Source organism: Chiloscyllium plagiosum, unplaced genomic scaffold (genome assembly GCF_037043375.1).
Source record: "Chiloscyllium plagiosum isolate Xiang-an unplaced genomic scaffold, Cpla_swu_hap1 HiC_scaffold_42, whole genome shotgun sequence".
In the NCBI taxonomy this organism is placed as follows: Eukaryota; Metazoa; Chordata; class Chondrichthyes; order Orectolobiformes; family Hemiscylliidae; genus Chiloscyllium; species Chiloscyllium plagiosum.
The window spans coordinates 23,204,334-23,217,187 of NW_028270180.1; the positions used below are offsets into that span (position 1 = coordinate 23,204,334).

A 12,854-nucleotide genomic window follows, 5' to 3' on the forward strand; every position below is an offset into this window, starting at 1 on the left:
CCACAATTGCGTTCATGAGTCTTTGGAATGTGGCAGGTGTGTTCTTCATTCCAAAGGGCATCACTTTACACTGATATAGCCCATTTGGGATTACAAACGCAGAAATTCCTTTTGCCATCTCTGATAAAGGTACCTGCCAGTAACCACGCATTAACTTGATGATGTAACTGGCTTGTCCGACTTTCCAAATACAGTCCTCGAGTTAGATATGAGTCTGATTTTGTAATGGCATTGACCTTCTGATATCCGCGCAGAATCATTGAGTCCCGTCCGGTTTGGGAGCTAAGGCGATTGGTGAACTCCACGCTCTCTGTCTTGGTTCGATGATGTCCTCGTCAAGCGTGGCCTCCACCTCCTTCTGAACCCATCTGACCTTGAAAGGATTAAGCCGATAGCGATGTTGTTTTATCGAAGCAATGTTTCCTACATTTACTTCATGTACAATAGCATTAGTCCTCCCCATCTGATTCTTACATATGCTGCAACCAATCTTCCAACTGTGTTCTATGCTCCTGACAGTTAGCTTATTAGCCTATTCCACACCTCAAGAACTTCTTCATTTTTTAATCTATTTTGAGGCACCTCAAAATCCAAATCAAATAGATTTGATTCCTCATTCTGTAACTAACACCTCCATTTTCTCCAGTTCTTTCTCTCTAGTGTAATACAGTTTCAGCATGTTCACATGACATACCCGATACCTTTTCTTTCTACCTGGCATCTTTTCTAAATAGTTCACCTGACTCAACTTTTTCTCAATTTGATAGGGACCACTAAACTTGGCTTTGAAGGGATCTCCTATCACTGGTAACAGTACTAACATGTTATCTCCTCGGGAAAATGTCCGAGTCTCAGAGCTTTTATTTGCCACCTGCTTCATTCTACACTGTGCCCTCTTTAGGTGCCACGCTCTCTCTCTCTCTCTCTCCACCTTTGTTTATCTTCTAACTCCATTTTCCTCAATTGTTATTTTAATTTTTCTACCTCTATTGCACTTATCTGTTTCTCTGATACACCTGAGTGTTTGAGTAATTCCCGTACAATTTTAGCTTTACTTTTGTCCTTGGTTAAACTCAAATCGAATTAATTTGCTAATTTTAAAAGTATGGCCTTTTTCTTTCCTTCTAAATTTTCTTGAGAATCATCTTCAAAGTTCAGAACCTCTTCAGCAACTTTAAGAGCTATTTCTCTTTCTTTTAATTTAATCAACCACAAGACACCAAAATTAAACAAATTGTCTCACCTCCATTTTATTTAAAGATCGAGGACCCTAACCTGCAAGTGTTTAAACAGCTAGGATTTTTCATACACCCAAATATATTCAAATTTGTCAAAACCAATTCAAATCCCGAATTGGTGCTGTCACTGCTAGCCTTTACTCTCTTAAAGGTACACTACGTCCACATCTTCATAACATTCCCATGAGCCATTCCTGGGAGGTGAGGTTGAATAGTGCGTGTGGTCAGGCTGTTACCTGGTGGAGGCATTGGTGCCAATACTAATCTTCTCCCTGCCTGAGGCCTATGTGTGCATGTACTGTCGAGATGCCTTGAGGAGGACAGGCAAGAGGGTCATTCAACTCTACCACCTACCCACTGCACTCATCATTGATTCTCTGAGAGATCAGCTATCCATCAAATGGCCTCCTAGTATAGATTCCTCTAAGAGCAGGGGTGTTCTCAGCAATGTCCTGGGTGATATTTTCATCTGAACCGTCATGGTTGAAACATTGCTGTTTCTGGGAGCTTGCTCTGCACAGGTTAGCTGACACAGTTCCTGGCTTGCAATGGTAACTACACTTAAAGCAGCACTTTCTTGACTCAGGTTATGGTAGGACCCACATAAATCCGAGTGTGTTTATGTTGGCTTTTGGAATTTAGGTAGCTGGTTGACTGTTTTCTCTTATTCCCCTTCTTCCAGGTATTATGGTCTGTGGATGTGGTTTCCCGAGCTTCTCAAACGGATCGAGATCGGAGGTGGTTCTGCGTGCTCGAGTAATTGGAGCAGCTCCAGTGAAGGAAGTGTGGAGAATGTCACTTGTTATCCAGTGAAGACAGTGGGTGAGTGTCATCTTGAGTTTGATTCTCTCATTCTGGAGTCCATCTGGGAGGAGGAATTTGATCCTTTTCCAATTAAAAGTTCATTTGTCCAACCCATTTCATCTGGAAGCGACTCAGCTATTCACGTTTTGAGTTTTCATTTCTGAGATATTCTTAGTGCAGATTCAATCGAAATAATGTGTGGCTGCATAGTAGACTATACTGCTCCCAGCATCTCATACAGAGTTTGAATATATCAGGGGCTTATTTACAACAAATGCATGGAAGACATAAGAGGTTTAAAGCATGGATACAGGCCCTTCAGTCCAACTTGTCCATGCCGCCCAGTTTTCGCAATTAAACTAGTTCCATTTGCCTGCGTTTGGTCCATATCCCTCAATATGTATCCCATCCAGTTGTGGACTGGGAAATTCCTTTGGGACTTTTAGCAGTTCCTGAGCGGAAGTCCTCACTGGGCTTTACCCATGTTCTTCGATTGAGGATCAGAAACTGTCTTAACGGTGGGAAGCGTATGTTCCAGTAAGCTCTCCCTGTGGGTTATGCTCTCTTAACTTTGAATGCCTCTTCCCTCATGCTCTATCTTCACTGCAGAGGTCAGACATAGTGCGAGGACATATCTGCGGTAATATAATTACAGTTTCTTGATGTATTCCATCCTGCAATACACACTGTAAAGGGTATTGTGTCTCTTCAGAAAGTGATCTTTTGGGACACAAGCAGATATTTTCTAACCAACTTGTTCAGGGATGTTATTACACTCCTCTGGAGAAGTGGGACTTGGACCCGAACCTCCTGACTGAAAGGTAGGGACATTACCACTGTGCGACAAGAACCCCCTTTAGTATTGTTAATGTCTGTTTAATCATGTTGTAAAATTTGTTAATGTTTTTATTTAAGTTCAAGAAAAAACAGGTGGTGGCTATTAATTGTATGGGCAGCAGCAACTAATGTATGGAAGGAGCTGTAAGACAGCCTAGATAATCCACAAAGGAAGGTCGTCTGTTGTTTCTTTTTTATCCCACTATTTGCTAGGATCCAAATTGACAAGTATATGACCACAAAATGTAGGGGCAGAAACAGACCACTTAGTCCATTGAGTCTGTTCCACCGTTCAATAAAATTATGACTGTTCTGATCATTCTTGACTCCATATACCTGCCTTATCCTCAAAACCCTTAACTCCCTTATGATTTAAGTATATTCAGGGCTGAGACAGACAGATTACTAAGTACTCAGTTTTGACGATCCTCTACGATAAGAAATCAGAGATTCACTATCCTCTCAAAAAAAGAAATTCCTCCTCACCTTGGTCCTAATTGGGTGATCTCTTACTCTGAGAGTATGACCTCTGGTCCTCGAGTCTCCCCCAAGGGGAAACAACTTTTCACCATCTATTGTAAGTTCCCGAAGAATAGAATCTCTACTGTGTGGAAACAAACCTTTCAGCCCAACAGCTCCACATCGACTTTCTGGAGAGCATCCCACGCAGACTCATTCCCCTATCCTATACCTGTAACCTTGCATTTCTCATGGCTAATCCATCTAACTTACACTGGACACTATGGGCAATTTGGCACGGCCAATCCACCTGACCTGCACATCTTTGGACTGTGGGAGGAAACCGGAGCACCCAGAGGAAAGCCACACAGACACGGGGCAAATGTGCAGACTCCACACAGTCACCTCAGGCTGGGGTTGAACCTGTGTTCTTGGCACTGCGAGGCAGCAGTGCTAACCGCTGAGCCACCGTGCTGCCACTGCATATTTTTCAATAAGGTCGCCTCTTATTGTTCTAAATTTCAATGAACACAAGCCCAACCAACTCAACCTCTCCTCAAGGAAGTCCTTCCTTACCTGGAACCAATCTATTAAGTAATTTGTGAAATGACATGGTAAGTGGAGTGTGGGAGCAGCAAGTGACTGAATCCTAAGATTCCCAAAGCTTTTTACTGGGATTCAGTGAAACGTCATGTTGTTCCTGCTCCTATTGTAGACTGATTGATAGATACATAAGCTAACAATTCAACTCTTGCTGTATTGTGTGATGCAATGATTGGAGGTGATGAGCAAGATGGATCTTTTGGCCTTTATTTATCTAGTAATTCCCATGTTCAGGTTATGTCTGGCATCAGCTGCAGTGTATAGCTAACATTGCTGCTGTGACCCTGACCGCCAGGACTATGGTCAGTCAGGATACTTTCATACCCTCCTCACTTCAGATATTTTTCAGGAATTGTCTTGCAGTCCATATTTACACTCCATCATTTTCAGTCTCCTTATCCCTTCCTGTTGGTTCTCCAGACAATAACTGAGCTTGGGTAGAGTTTTGTTTTGTAAATGTTGCATGGGATATTAGAGGAGAAAGTGAGGTCTGCAGATGCTGGAGATCAAAGTTGAAACTTTATTGCTGGAACAGCACAGCAGGTCAGGCAGCATCCAGGGAACAGGTGATTCGACGTTTCGGGCACAGGCCCTTCTTCAGGAATGAGCAGAGAGTGTTCAGCAGGAGAAGATAAAAGGTAGGGAGGAGGGACTTGGAGGTGGGGCGTTGGAAATGTGATAGGTGGAAAGAGGTCAAGGTGAGGGTGATAGGTCGGAGTAGGATGGAGGCGGAGAGGTCAAGAAGAAGACTGCAGGTCAGGAAGGCGGTGCCGGGCTGGAGGGATCCGGCTGAGACAAGGTGGGGGGAGGGGGGATGAAGAAACTGGTGAAGTCCAAGTTCATCCCCTGCGGTTGGAGGGTTCCCAGTCGGAAGATAAGACGCTCCTCCTCCGACCGTCGGGTTGTTGTGGTTTGGCGGTGGATGAGTCCAATGACCTGCATATCCTCGGTGGAGTGGGAGGGGGAGTTGAAATGCTGTGCTACAGGTTGGTTGGGTTGGTTCGTCCGGGTGGCCCAGAGGTGCTCTCTGAATCGCTCCGCAAGTAGGCGGCCTGTCTCCCCAATATAGAGGAGGCCACACCGGCTGCAGCGGATGCAGTAGATGATGTGGGTGGAGGTGCAGGTGAATCTGTGGCGGATATGGAAGTTAGATATTAGAGTCAGCTTTTGTGGCCTTTGGGCAGGATCAGGTTTCTGCTCCTGAGAAGTGACAATGGACACTGTTCATCTAAACTATCCCAGGTTCTTTTTCATTATGTTTCTTCTCATTTTTCTGAGTTATCCCTGTAAGAAATGAAACTCTTGTGTACCTCACAGCACTTCTGCCACCTAGCCTGACCATGAGTAAGGCAAGATCAGTGGATATAAGGTAAAGGTGAAATAACAGGATAGGTTGCACAGTATTCCATAATTATTGGAGGCTTTGGCCTACACTGCTATCTATGCTTCTCACGGACCCCCTCCTCATTCCAAGGGAGAACCTCAATATGAGGATGACATTCCCAACTCCAGAGTTAGGGATCCTGGGAGGACTCCACAGACCCTGCCACAGGCGAGGCTGGGGGTAGTTGAAGAGTTGAGTAAAATGGGATGCTCAGGTTTCCACACGCTTCTTTTGATGTTTGTGCTTTGCCTTCACTGGGGCCTGGCAGAGATGGCTGCTGCCTTTGGACCTGGGCAGGAGCTTCCCACCCATGCTATCAATATGCCTGTTACTACTCCACATGCTCGAACAAAATAGTGTGTATATTTTGTGGGGCTGATTAATCCCTTGTTCCTTTGTGCGTTTGTCCCTGTCGCATTTACACACACAACCTTTGGAATAACCAGCAGACTTTTTAAAAAAAATGCCATCCTCAGGATCTTTTACATATGGAATTGTGCAATTAATTTTGATAACTTTCACACCTGCTGTTTCCTTTTCTTTCTGGTTTGAATTTTAAAAGTGATTTGTTTCCTTTGTTTTGCAGTGTATAAAGAAGGCTTTATAATTGCTGCTGCCAGTCTTCCTGGTAATATCTTCACTATCTTACTGATGGATCTGCTGGGAGGCAAATTTCTACTCTGTGAGTACCAACCAGGAAGAGCTCAAGAAAGGGAATAGAATGGAGAGATAGCCCAGTGTGAAGAGCTGTTTATTATTCAGAGCAGTAGTGTCTATTAAGAATATTTGCTCTTATTTAGCGCCTTCCACCTACCTGCACATTATCAAAGAATCATTAACAGGACAGTACTTGCTGCATGTACCTGTTCCAATTATGCATCACCAAAAGCAGACAATTAAATTATTAGTTAACAGGTTTTGCAATACTAGTGGTCTTGTGGATCACAGCCAGTAATATTGCAGTGTTGTTATTGACTGTGTTTTGAAGAGTAGATGACTAGTTAACTTGGCAAGTTGGGTGTTGATTATTTACTTATTCTCTGACCTTAGGTGCTAGTCTTTTTCTGTCAGGAATCTGTGCATTTTTCATCTGGCAAGTGAAGACCAAAACGCAGAGCTTGATAGTGTCCTGTGTGTTTAGTGCCATCTCAGTTGTTGCTTGGAACTCACTTGATGTCATTGGGTTAGAATTGTACCCAACTAACTTACGGTAAGTTACAGTTTTAAAAATCAAGAGGGAGTCTACTCCTTGTATTCCACCTTCTCAAACATTTGTCTATTGTTCATTATAGGGATGAGGTAGAAAATAATTCCAAGTATAGAGAGAACCATTGTACTGGGAGAGTTTTATTGCAAGAATGAGACTGATCAGAAACCTACTATCATATTCCTAGTTCAAAGCATGCATCAGAATGAGCCACACTTGAAATCATATTGATTGCATATTGACTGGCTTTATGCTGTGGACTTAAATTATGAGATCTTCCCATTTAGTTTCTCATTTGTGTTTTATAATTCCTTACTCTTAAATATCAATTGATAGGGGATTGTTTAATATCTGGAAGGAAAGTTTACATGACTCTTAATGCATGGAGGAGAGTACTAATCATGGAAAATCTCAAGTTTCGTTAATTTAGGGCAGATATGAGCCACTGAGCAACAGTACCATCTAGTTTGAAGGATTGAGGGACATTTTGATTCAAGTTTGCTAACAATGAATTGTTTTTAAAGTTACCAGATTCTTTAAAATAATCTGCCCGATTGGAAAATATTTCATTACACTTCCATAAAGAAATTCTTAGTCTGGATTAAGTTAGTGGAAAAATAAAATGTTTCATTCTAAAAGTACATATTTGTATCTCCTGTTGAGCCCCAATGTGAACCACCTTTCTTGACTATTTAATGCAACCCATTTCCCATAGCTCCTAACCTTGATTATGCTGAAGCTGTTCTCAACATTCCATAGGATATGTCTTATTAATAAATACAACTATATATGATAAGTTTATAGGCAGCATGTTAAATATCTGTGCCCTTCCCATGAAATGTTAATCTATTTATACAAGACAGTGGCAAAGGAGGCCATTTGTTTCTTTGACAGTGTACTAACTCTGCCATAACTATACTTGAAATTTTGGTTTAGAGTTTCAAAAGTACAACTACACCACTAAAATGTTTAGAATTTTAGTACCTTTATGTGGAAGGATTTTTAATTTAAAATTGAAGAAATAAAAACTGTCTCTCAACAGGTCTTCTGCACTTGGAGTTTTCACTGGTATCAGCCGCGTTGCCTCCATTTTGGGAAATGTGGTGTTTGGCCAACTGGTTGACATGAACTGCAGTGTGACCATCCTCATGGTTGCAGTAATATTTTTCATCGGCGGTCTGGCATGCTTCAAATTACCTAACACTAAGCACATTGAATTGAGTTGAGAAGAAGAGTTGAAGTTACTGGAACATTTATCATTGGTGCCTTTACCTATGTAAGCGTTTAACCCATCAACTCCAATTTGTCCTTTGCTTGTGAAGTGTACTGGAATGAGATGCCGTAAGCTCGAAGAGGGAATATGGCCCTATTTATGAAGGGTAACTGCAAAAGACGACCAATACGAATATTTTGAATAGAAACAAATTGTTGACAAACGTGGCTACATGAAGCATGCACCATAAAATAAGGATCTTCTGCTGAGATTCAAAAAAAACCTCACTTGTTACATTGTAAACTCAAAATGCCATGCAGTTTGTGCTTACAATGACAACTTTCAGGTTCAGATCATGAAACTTTGTGATAAGCTCCTTCCTCAGTTTGTACTTTGTTCTTCTGTTGACCTCCCACCATAAATAGGAAGGGTCATGGCTCATGTAGTAACTCTGAATAGATAGGGAGTAAAGACAACGTGCATCTGTTACACTTTGAAAGTGAGACAGTCTGACTAAAGGATCAAGTTTTCTGAAACAGGAGCTATAGTGAACTTTTGTTGAGAACATCATTTGTCTTACGAACAAGGCTGGCCCTATTGTGCAATATTTACATGTTTACTTCTAAGCCATTTGGATTCTGTACAGATTCAAAATGGGCAAATACCAAAATTGTGGATAATCCATATTGAGGATTGCAATAGAGTGAGAATGAAATCTGCACAATGATAAACAGATGCACTAATGGAGAGTTATGACAACACATTGTCATATTTTTAAAACTCTGCTGGATTGACCAATTTGAATTATGTAATCCCTCACCCTCCCTGGCTTGCTGACCTGGGACATTGCTTAGGCAGGAGCGTAGTTTTGAATTAATTTTCTGATGCCTCCATAGCCCTCCCCCCACCCCTCAAGTGTTCAGACTTCAATTTCTGAATTACTCAGTCATAATCTCTCCTATCCTTTAAAAGGAACTCAAACCTGTGACCAGGCTTTTGGTCATTTAATTTGTGGTAGTGTCCCTACCTCTAGGCTAGATAGCCAAGTTCAAATCCACCTGCCCTGCAGGTGGGTAACAACCCGTCCAGTTTGATTAAAAATAATTGTGATCACCCGTCCAAATCTTGTGGCCATGTTGTTTGATGTATTTATAAATGCAACATTAATAGATACTAATTTCAAAAACATTGCACATACACAGGCACTATGAACCAGACCAGATCTCCTCATATTAAGCTAGCCTAGACCCTAACATTCTTAGTTTAAACAGCAAATGTGAACTGCTATGTTCCAGCTGCAATTTGACTGGTCAAACATTAAGCAAGAGAATTTATTCAGACACTATAGTTAAAAAAGGAAGAACAAACTAAGAAAAACTTATTGGAGAACTTAACAGAATAATACAGTAACTATTACTAATTAACTTTCAGTATAGTAACATCCCATAAACACAACCCTGGCAAAAAGGCAAATTTGGAAAATATTTTCACATGCAACACCTGCAGTAGGAAAAGAAACCTCAGCTTCTTGCTGTAACTGACCAGGGGGTGTGTGTGTGTGTGAGAGAGAGAGTGAGTGTGTGAGAGAGAGGAAATTGCTGTGACTTCAAAGACTCCACCAAGACTTCTGCTGAAGCTAAAAGCTTAAAAAAAAACCCAGGTTCAGGAGAGCTGGATACGGCCACCCAGGCTTTGTGTTGTTCCAAATTTAAAAGTAAACCCCAAGGCCTCAAGCTATTTATATTCCCACATACTCCCGGTCACCTCTCGTTCAATCTCTCAAGACAAAACACACTTCTTAAAGACACAGCTTTATCACAGTGCTAGGCACCAAACTCGAGGAAAAATACACTTGCATAAATGTTACAATAGTTCCAGGATACCAAACTAGGGTAAAATTCTCAACCTAGCGCTTCCTGCTGAGCTGAAAAAAGAATAGGAATAGGCCACTTAGTCTTACCAGTTAACAGAATAGGCTTGAGGTACTGTGACCAACCCAGTTATAGGCCAACTGTACTTTTAACCTGAACCCTAAAACTCTTGATTCTCTGGTCAACCAGCAAGCTGCCCAGTTCTCCCTCAGCAAGCAACCACCAACACCTCTCAAAAGAAACACCTTTCAGCACTGCTCCTGTCAAAAGCCCCTTTGCCAACTTCTCCCCTTGTGTGGAAATTTAAAACTGTGGGCATAACGTAAAAGTGGGAAAACCCTTTCTAAATTGTCCCCACAGTTCTAAGTTTCCATACGGGGAGAAATTGGCAAAGGGGCTTTTGACAGGAGCAGTGCTGAAAGACTAGGTGCCATAAACATGAAGGAAAATATGACAGGAAGGGCGATTTCCTTTGAACAAGGGAAACAGCACATTTAATTTCAAATGCAGGACAAACTATTGCACAGTAACCTTAAACTATATTTAGTAAAGCATTCACCTGAAGACTAAAGCTGTTCATAATTTTTTTTAAAAAGGCAGTACTGCTATGGGACTATTGTTTATTATATGCAAACTAGATTTGGTTTTTGGTCTAGTGAAGAAAAAATGATTTTTATTGGGGAAATGTATCTGTACTAATCAACACTGGTACTTCTACATTGAATAATCAAATAAGTTCTCATTGAACTTTTCAGACATTTCTACTCAGGAAAAAAATAATTGAGTGGTGTAGCACCCAAATCTTTAAAGTAAAAGTGCCTTAATTCTTACCTATTCTATCTTTATATTACTTTGATCCTGACTCTGGAATTTGCAACATTCCAAGAATTAAAAAAAAACTTCCTCCTGATGCTTCTGACTTGTGTGTTTATAAAAGAGAATCAGAAGAGTGATTATGGGCTTTCCAGCAAATGATCATTAACTCTTATTGCCTTGTAAAGGGCATTATTGTGATGCAATGATAAAATCCCTGCCTCTGATGTAGGAATTCACACTCAATCCCACTTCAGGATGGAGCAGAGAGGTGCGAGAGACCAGGATCATCAATTAAACTTCATTGAATTGCTGGATTCCCTATAACTCCCAGTGGTTGACATAAATGGGATGTATTTGCTGAATCAGTTCAGGAGGGCAGCCAGAAGTCAAATCACATTCCAGTGAGTAGGAGTAACTGGAATCCTTACCTGATGGACATGGTTAGAGTACAGTAGCTTTTTGTCATTCCAATTATATACAACTGGTACAGTAAATATGAGTGTTCCTCCAGGACTACAAAGACTGCACAAACTACACAGGGTGACAGTGCATAAGAAGTGCAAAACACACAAATTAGAGTAATAAAAGAACAATTAATAGGCATTGTACTGGCAGCAATTCAAAGACGTGCAAAGAATTTCAGATGGTGTGTGAGATCATACCATGTAAAGAGCCTGGTGGCTTGGGAGAAGAAACTGTGCATGGTCTAGCCATGAGATACCATATGCTCTGGTATTTTCTACCAGATGGCAGGAGGAGAAGAGTTTGAGGGAGGGATCTTCAACAATACTTTTATCCTTTTGGATGCAGTGTGTGGTGAGGGAAGAGAGATCCTGATGATCTTCTCCGCTATCGTCACTACCCATTATAGGGTCTTACGATCAGAGAAGGTACAATTCCTGAACCAGGCAGTGATGCAGCAGCTCAGGATACTCTCAATGAAACCTCCGTAGAATGTGGAGAGGATGGGAAGTTGGTTTTTCCTCAACCTACGCAGGAAAGAGATGCTTCTATGCTTTCTTGGCTTCAGAGCTGGTGTTGGGGGAACCAGGTAAGATTCTCCACCAGTGGACACTAAGAAATTTGGTGCTGTTCACTATCTCCACAGGGGAGCAGATGTCCAGCTGTGTGGTTGCTCCATGCCCTCCTAAAGTCAACAACCATCTCTTTAATTTTGTCCACGTTCTGAGACAGTTGTTGGCTCTACATCAGTCAGTTAGCCACTGCACCTCTGTGTTGACTGGTCATTCCTGATGAGACCCACTAGTCATATCAGCAAACATGTGATTTGAGCTACGAATCACAGCAGTGTGTCAGCAGGATGAACAGCAGTGCCCCCCCCATCCCCCGTGCTCAGTGTGATAGTGTTGGAGATGCTGTTCCTAATCTGGGCTGACAGAGGTCTCCCAGTCAGGTAGTCCAGGATGCAAACCACACAGGGAAGTATTCAAAAGTCCAGCAGACTCAGTTTTCCAGTCAGGTGCTAAGGAATGTTAAATGCAGAACTGAAGGCTCTGTACAGTAGTCTTGTGTAGGTGTCCTCCTTCTCCAGGTGGGTGAAACCAGATAGAGAGTGTGGTGGAAATGGCATCAGCTGTTGAGTTGATGCATTAATGTTATTTTACAGATTACCATTTCCCAAGTTTAGCTATTTAAAACCTCCCATTTGCCATAGTGCAGTTTGTACTCTTGCCAGCAAGATTGCCAGTTAAGCCTGTGAAAGTGACCCTTAAAGCATTTATTGTCTATAGAACCAAAGTCTACAATAGTACTTGATCTTTAACACAAGATGGGTTTCTATAACTCCTAAACTTAAATAGGCAGCAAATAATTAAGTAACTTGAGCAACAGTTAAGATATAAGTCGAGACAGGAGAAACTATACAGTCCACAATTGTGGACAGCAAGTGCATTTCACAGATCCCAGAGGGGTAATTAGCTTGGTGTGCTGATCTAGCAGCTCGTGATGGCAGCATTCTGCAGACTCCTTCCTCATCTTCAATCTGGAAGGGAGTTCAGGCAGCTAAGCACTTGAACAGGCTTTTAGTCGAAATACCAGCCCCCATCTCGATCAGTCAAGAGTGGGGTGCTAGAAAAGCACAGCAGGTCAGGCAGTATCCAAGGAGCAGGAGAACATTTAGGGCATAAGCCTTTCATTGATCACACTACTTACCCAAACATGAGGGGACAGGATGGTCAGCTCTCTCTGCTCATTACTTTTTTTTAAAAAAAAAAGTAACTTTTGCCTCATGCAGAGAATCGTTTACTAGCCTTTACCAGATACTTGCAAGAGGTCAAAGAAAACTCCATTCTACTGACAACAATAGCAACAAGGCAGCTGACATTTTACCAGAGTACAAACAGCTGCTCCATAGCATGAGGCCACCACCTCTATGCCTACCAGTAATATTTGTGATTTATGT

The 12,854-nt window shown here is 41.8% G+C and overlaps 1 protein-coding gene across 3 annotated transcripts in view; it reads left to right on the top strand.

Annotated features, from left to right (window-relative positions):
* Positions 1 to 10,526, top strand: part of sv2 (synaptic vesicle glycoprotein 2) — a 71,722-nt gene extending 61,196 nt beyond the window's left edge. For all 3 annotated transcript variants that reach the window (XM_043680551.2, XM_043680552.2, XM_087981947.1), the window contains 4 exons: positions 1,921 to 2,060; positions 5,912 to 6,007; positions 6,376 to 6,535; positions 7,575 to 10,526. In XM_043680551.2, coding sequence (XP_043536486.2) covers positions 1,921 to 2,060; positions 5,912 to 6,007; positions 6,376 to 6,535; positions 7,575 to 7,758 — 580 coding nt within the window. In that variant the 3' untranslated portion in view covers positions 7,759 to 10,526. The remainder of the gene's footprint in view (positions 1 to 1,920; positions 2,061 to 5,911; positions 6,008 to 6,375; positions 6,536 to 7,574) is intronic.
* The last annotated feature ends 2,328 nt before the right edge of the window (positions 10,527 to 12,854 follow it).